At 35.1% G+C, this 7,360-nt stretch overlaps 1 protein-coding gene across 1 annotated transcript; it reads left to right on the top strand.

Annotated features, from left to right (window-relative positions):
• Window positions 1-6,032: 6,032 nt before the first annotated feature.
• On the top strand, window positions 6,033-6,923 carry LOC111711884 (G1/S-specific cyclin-D2). The gene has a single exon (XM_023486342.1). It carries the CDS (start codon window positions 6,033-6,035, stop codon window positions 6,921-6,923), a length of 891 nt encoding a protein of 296 aa, XP_023342110.1.
• Window positions 6,924-7,360: the final 437 nt, after the last annotated feature.

The following is a 7,360-nucleotide window of genomic DNA, read 5'->3' as shown; positions in this document are numbered from 1 at the left end:
TCTAAATATTTATTTTATGCTAATCCATTTAAAGATTTAAACAGGTTTACATTACATTACAAGATATAGCATTACATTTCCTCTAGACCATAACCTCAGCTCCACAGATTCACCGGCCTTCACAAATTCCTGGTATAGAGCCAGGACCCGCTGTATTGAACCCATGTGTATTTGTTAAGTTGAAACAGGTTGACCAGGTAGAGTGGTCGTTCCCAACATTTCAGCTGATTTGGGGGCCAACACAGGTTTGTGGCCAAACTAGGCAGGGAGGACAGAGCTGGTTGCTAACAGGTTGAATGCCGGGTCAAGACTGATATTAATCATATTAATATTTAAAATTCTAAGAGAAAAGTTCAGATATATTTTGCATTAAAAACTCAGGAGAGTGTTATGATTAAGAATTCAATATGACTTCCTGATGAAAAGATTGTCAAAAAAAATCTCGCTGCCAGTGCATAGATCTGCTTGTTGGAGAAGTCCTAGGACTGCATTTGGTCCCTGTGTGTGCTTTCCACAGTATGGTTCAAACAAAGCTGGTATCTAGGGATTCAAACCTTAACAAAAAGAGTAATACATAATTTTACTTGTTAAAACAGGACAAAAGACTTTAGATTAGAGTGTCACTGCTTAAATAAATTTGGAGAAAAGATAAGTCCTATTAGATAAGTAATAAGTATACCAATAAAAAAGATGATTCCTGTTGCTAAGTATAACCAGTCCTACCAATATACATACCTGGAGTAAAGATGATTCCTGCTTCTTAGTATACCCGGAGCAAAGATGAGTCCTGCTACTATATATACCCGGAGTAAAGATGAGTCCTGCTCCAAAGTATACCCGGAGTAAAGATGAGTCCTGCTCCAAAGTATACCCGGATTAAATATGAGTCCTGCTCCAAAGTAAACCCGGAGTAAAGATGAGTCCTAGTCCTACAACTTAGTACACCCAGAGAAAAGATAAGTCCTGCTCCAAAGTATACCCGGAGTAAAGATGAGTCCTGCTCCAAAGTATACCCGGAGTAAAGATTAGTCCTGCTCCAAAGTATACCCGGAGTAAAGATGATTTCTGCTCCAAAGTATACCCGGAGTAAAGATGAGTCCTGCTCCAAAGTATACCCGGAGTAAAGATTAGTCCTGCTCGCAAGTATACCCGGAGTAAAGATGATTTCTGCTCCAAAGTATACCCGGAGTAAAGATGAGTCCTAGTCCTACAACTTAGTACACCCGGAGTAAAGATGAGTCCTGCTTCAAGTATACCCGGAGTAAAGATGAGTCCTAGTCCTACAACTTAGTACACCCAGAGTAAAGATAAGTCCTGCTCCAAGTATACCCGGAGTAAAGATGAGTCCTGCTCCAAAGCATACCCAGAGTAAAGATGAGTCCTGCTCCAAGTATACCCGGAGTAAAGATGAGTCCTAGTCCTACAACTTAGTATACCCAAAGTAAAGATAAGTCCTGCTCCAATGTATACACGGAGTAAAGATGAGTTCTAAAGTCTATCATGAGTAAATATTTTATCTAAAATACTGTAAAGATGTACTTTGAAGCCATAGCGAATTGGCTTTCCATGAATATACTGTTTGAAAAATGGTCCGCACTGTACCTCTGCTCTTCATTTTGGAACCATTTACCTCCTGAATAAGAACAATATTAAAAAGTTTAGAAGTCACAGATATTTTTTTAACATCCTTTGTTTAAGTTATTGAAGATAGGTGTCTAACTTTATAGTATCCATCATTATCTATCTTGGTATTATCTCGGAGATGCAAACATTTTACTAGTGAATCAATTTCGTCTCTCCTGACTGCAGACGAAACAAAACGGCTCTGTGTATCAGGAGGGGGTCCGTCATATCCACTGAAAAGCAAGACAGCTTCTAGACACCTGACAGTTCTCACTAATAAAAAAGATCATAAAAATGGAAAACGTCTTGAAAATAAAGATCAATTGTCTTTGAAAAAAATGTTCCTATCCTCAAGATAAGTTTAAAATCCTTCCCTGATATGTTTACAATATGATTATTAAAATCATTTTTAACAGCATACAATCTACTGTGGTAAACAAATTCCTCAGTGTAACGCTGGACAAGAAATAATTCGTAGAAGTCACAGATAAATTCTGGTTTCCTTGTTCCGATCTGGTGCTCTGATTATATCTCCTGTTTTCTTTTTTAGCTTTTTTCTGACAAACCTACAAAAATTGAAAATGTACAACCACAAACATAGATTTAGAATTTAGGGTCAGTTAATAAGTTTATAGACAATTCTGAACCTTTTTTCGTCTTGTGTTTTCATCTTCAGAAGGGCCAGGTACAGGAACATTAGAACTGGCTGTGGGTTCATCTTCAGAAGGAATAGGAACACTTGATACTACAGATCCAGGAACATTGGAACTGGGTTTATCAGGCAACCTGGAACTGACAGCGACTACAACAGGAACCCTGAGAACATTGGTATTTGCTCGTCTTCTCTGGACAGGACAGGTTGATTCATCTGATGATTCCTGTAAAAAATTGAAGACATTTTTATGTATGCTGCCGAAGCGGTCTATTTTGGCAGAATAAAATGTTCCATATATGTGAAGCGGTCGTTGATGACCGCTCAAAAAAATTGATAAAATTCAACTAATTTGATAAATAAAATCATCGAAAAAATAAAAATATTAAAATTAAACATTTAAAAAAATTTTTTATGTAAGAAAATTATGAAAATATTAAGAATTAAAAATTCTTACCCCTGTTACGTTTCAACACAATTTAGTGAGACTTTCCACTTGTTCAGTTGATGGATTCCTCGTGGTTGGAACAGAGTTTCGAGGGGTTCGAACAGGGTTCTGCTAACTACCTGGGCTCGAACAGGATATTGCAGGGTTCATGGCCGCATGCCCCCCCCCCCTCGTTGCTGGGACACTAAACAAATGTCGGCAAGAAGTAGTAAATACTGAAAACCGGTTTTTAGGGTTACTGTGTACAGATAATCATTAAACAGACTATAGGCCGGTTCAAGAAACCCTTAATAGCGCTCTTAACTAATCCTGCAGTTGGTAGGATCATCTACCCTACGCGTTTATAAGTTGTGCTAATACCGGTATTAACAGAAATGCCAGTTTAACTAATGGCCGGTTCTAGAAAGATGACTCTTAAGAGTGGTATAAGAGCGGTATTAGCTAATACCACTCTTATACCACTCTTAACGCTAATACCAGTGTTTAGGAAATTCGGATTCTTTAGACGCTAATGCTGCCTAATTCGGGGTAGGATTATCTAGCATAGAACAGCTGAAGAGTTCTTTAGTCATCCTAGCTAATACCGGTTTTATCATCCATTCTATAGAAATTTTCCTTTATTGCTCATGCTCGAGCACTTAACTCAGCAAGAATTTTTTAAATAATTGAAGACGACTTTTAATGATATATTCTTTATTTATGATAAAAGATTAATAATTCATGCAAGTATTTAATAATCAATATTTTTTGTGGACCTCATCATGTGACCTTGCAAACAAGGTTTATGAATGATAAAAATTTTAAAAAATTTGTGTTTAAAATTTTTTAATTTTTTTTTATAAAATTTTGAAAATGCGTGAAAAAAATATTATGAAATCCGTGAATTTGTTTTATTTGTACAATTGAGAAGATACTCGCAGATAATTAAAAGTTAAAATAGAAGATGGGCGCGAAGCGCCCTAAAAGTCTTTAAGTTATTTTAAGTTTATCTCAAGTTTTTTTTAATATTCAAAATATCATTTAAAAGTAGAACCCACCTTTAAATATAGAGGGAGGAGGNTCTACATACATTCTATAAATCATCCGTGAAAACAATTCCAAGTAATCTTGTGTAAAAGGCATAGTATTTTTACCACGGATAATTTACAGACCTGGAGAAAGAAACACGAACACTGGTTAGCAAAATTCAACTAACCCATCGTGTTCTGAAAGATAAAACTCATTTAGACAATGATTTTTCGAGGCTTAGGCTAGGCATCATTAGGCTTTGGCGAGACAATATATAGATTTTGGCTAAATATTATATATATGTTAAATTATAAAACATTTTAACCATGACTCAGGTTCTGCATTATAAAACAAAATCAGGTTATTCTTTATAAAAATTGGCCTTTAAATAGTTATATATTAAAAATCTCAATTAATTATATAGATTTGAACACGTGATTAAATGTAGAAAACTGTGCATGTAGAGTTCCGTGTGATTGATCGATTGTTTGAAGATAATTCCTGGTTGAACACACTGAATAACATCTTGTCACTGAACACCCTGAACACACATTAGTTTATAAAGATCCTCAGATCTTACAACAAATCCACCCGCAGGATCATCTACCCTAAATACCAGCATTAATTTGGTTTGTTCTCGATATTCTCACAACCTTATGAAATAAAGGGATGTTTTAAATACAGGGATGCATAAAATAAAATGAAGGAATACTTCTTATTTTTCTTAATTCAGAAAAATGATCCCTCCCCCCTCCTTATAACTGTATTAATAAAATAATTTGATTATAAAAAGAAAAAATGTTCATGAGAAAAACTTTATAAAGATTTTTTTTTCTAAAAATATATCTTATTGAAAAGTTTTTATTTTTAACTTTGATAATGAAATGTAAAAAGTTTAGCTTACAAGATATTTCCTTGAATTTTTAATCTACAGGGTGTCCTACAGAACATGACAGTTGGTGAATAGTTTAGAATGTCTTTTTCCATAATTTGTTGAGTTGTTTGGTACCAAAGATCAATAAAAATATTATATGGGAGTCATGTTATATTAAAATTGATTTCAAAGTAAAAGATAATGAAGCAAAAGGATGTTTTAACTTAAAATAACGATTTTTTAAATGTCATGTTTCGTGGGACACCCTGTATCTTTCGTCATAAAATAAAAAATGTATTATTTAAAAGTCGTCTTTATAATTATTAACAAATTATTAAGTTGAGAAGAGAAAAGAGTTGCTCAGAAGAGTCAAAACGGTAAAGATTGGATGATAATCCTGGTTTAAGCTAGATAATCTACCACAAATTAGGCAGCATTAGCGACTTATGAATCCGTATTTCCTAACTACCGGTATTAGTGTTCAGAGTGGTATAAGAGCGGTATTAGCTAATGCTGCTCTTATAATAGTCTTAACATACCGGACTCTTGAACCGGTCTAATATTCAAACACTGGGTAGGCTAAACAGGGTGTTAACTGTTAAGTTGGGCGTCGTACATTGACGGTTTTAAGCAAATTAAAAATATATCTTGTTGCATGCCACAACAAAAAGTTGTATTGGTAGGACAGTAAATTATTTTTTAGTGAGTTGTAATGGATATCAGAAGAATAAATAAGCATCAATCAGCAAAAACGTGCCCCCCTGAATTTGGAAATTTTTTGTTCCTATTTTCAGAATAGCTTCTCAATAGCATGCTTAAAGGAAAAAAAACCTAGTGCAAAATAGGAAAAATATCTGTCTTAATAAACTATAATGAGTGCAATGAAAAGTTAAAAATCTAGTTTTTTAGTCTTTAGTCTTTAATTTTGACTCTTTTTGAGTCTTTTAAAGTTGTTTTTGAACACCTCAAGGGGCGATTAGGTTGAATTATGTTCACATTAGATTCTTGCGATATGATCTCTCCATTCTTTGTTGGAAAAAAGTGTTCATTGCGGTCTTTCCGCTGTCTTTTTATGCTTCGTTAAGATCGTAAAATATATGAAAAAAAGTTTCAGCCAGAATCAAGTATATAATTCAGTCATTTTATCAAATATTTATGCTTAAATGTTCACAATTAATGCTAACGTTTTCTAGTAAACATTTTTTATTGTTTTTGTATCTTTCTGAAATATCCCCCAACCACCAGACAAAATTCCGCAAACTCTAATCCAACAAAATCCCGAAACCTCTTATCAGACGAAATCACGAAACCTCGCAACATGAGAAATTATTCCGTACTGTACCGGCTACACGGGCGCCTATAAATCAGCGCCGCAGATGCAGTTTCTCTCAGTCTAGTTTGAAACCCTGCATAGGTAACATTTCAAAATGGATCTCACAGATCTATTTTGCAGCGAAGAAATTGCTCAAGTCTGCGTCGAATGCAATGATCACATTGATTACAATCTCGAAGTTGCGTCACTAACAGACGCAAACCTTCTCCAAGATGGTCGAGTAGTGAAGAATATGCTCCGAGAGGAGAGATTAATCTCTAAAATTGATTACTGTTCTAATCTCCAGACAGAGATTAAACCTCACATGAGAAAGATAGTTGTAGACTGGATGCTGGAGGTTTGTGAAGATCAACAATGTCAACCTCAAGTCTACCATTTAGCAGTCAACTATCTTGATAGATGTCTCAGCAGAACAAATATTCCAAAACAATGTTTTCAATCTGTAGCCGCTGGTTGCCTCTTTTTATCCTCCAAGTTTTCTGAGGTCAGACCTCTTAGTTCTGAGGTTCTCTCCTTGTACACAGATCACTCTGTGAGTGTATTAGAGTTGAGAGAATGGGAGTTGAAGATTTTAAATATTCTAGAATGGGAGTTATCTAATGTTACAGTTCAATCCTTCCTTCAACATTTTAGTTCTAACCTGGACTCCAAGGTTGGCCGGCATGCTGAGATATTATCAGCAGCTGCAACTACAGAGTATAAATATTTGCTGCTCCGACCCAGTCTTGTTGCTGCTGCTTCCTTGTCAGCTGTTTGTAGAGCAGCTTCTCTTAATTATAATATTCCGACAGCTCTTCTTAAAGATGAAGAACAAATCAGATTTATTGAAGATCATCTTCTCTCTTTATTCCTTACTCTCTCCAACCTTGGATCCAACCCCATCCTTGCTCAACCCTCTTCTCAGAAGCTGGCAGGTTCTAAACCTAGAGAAGGTACTCTTACACCTACAGATTGTCATCAGGTCTCAGCTATTGTTGGAGCATAGAGAGATTGTGAAAGAAGGTTCCAGTTACGAAGAAGAAGAAAGACAGCTATTGCTCAGAAACCAAAGAAGAAAATTTATCAAACAAAAATTTAGTCACATAATTGTATTTATCCATCATTTCTCGTAAATTCATTCAGTTTATTAATAAATTTCATTCATGATAAAATATTGTTTGTGTTTGAGTGTTTGAGTGTGTGTCTGTTAGGACCGGATGAGGGTAACAATGAAAGAATGGCTGAAAAACTGGCCCAACATCAAAACTTGGGTAGTTGGGTAAACAGATAGATATATTCAGGGTGACCCAGAACATTTTTTTCGTCCGATCTTTCCATTTGTGTAAAACTATGTCGAATATTTGAAAACATCTCTGTTAACTTTAGCTAACCTGAAATATTGCTTAAGAAACAAAAAATCATTTAAATCTATATCTGAACCTC

This window comes from Eurytemora carolleeae, unplaced genomic scaffold (genome assembly GCF_000591075.1).
Source record: "Eurytemora carolleeae unplaced genomic scaffold, Eaff_2.0 scaffold1167, whole genome shotgun sequence".
Lineage (NCBI taxonomy): Eukaryota > Metazoa > Arthropoda > Copepoda > Calanoida > Temoridae > Eurytemora > Eurytemora carolleeae.
Note: the sequence above shows the minus strand (reverse complement) of the source record. Positions and strands in the feature narration are given on the sequence as shown.

What these genes read in the sequence shown, in the direction of transcription:
- LOC111711884 (XM_023486342.1), top strand. Translation starts at nt 6,033, where the DNA reads ATGGATCTCACAGATCTATTTTGCAGCGAAGAAATTGCTCAAGTCTGC.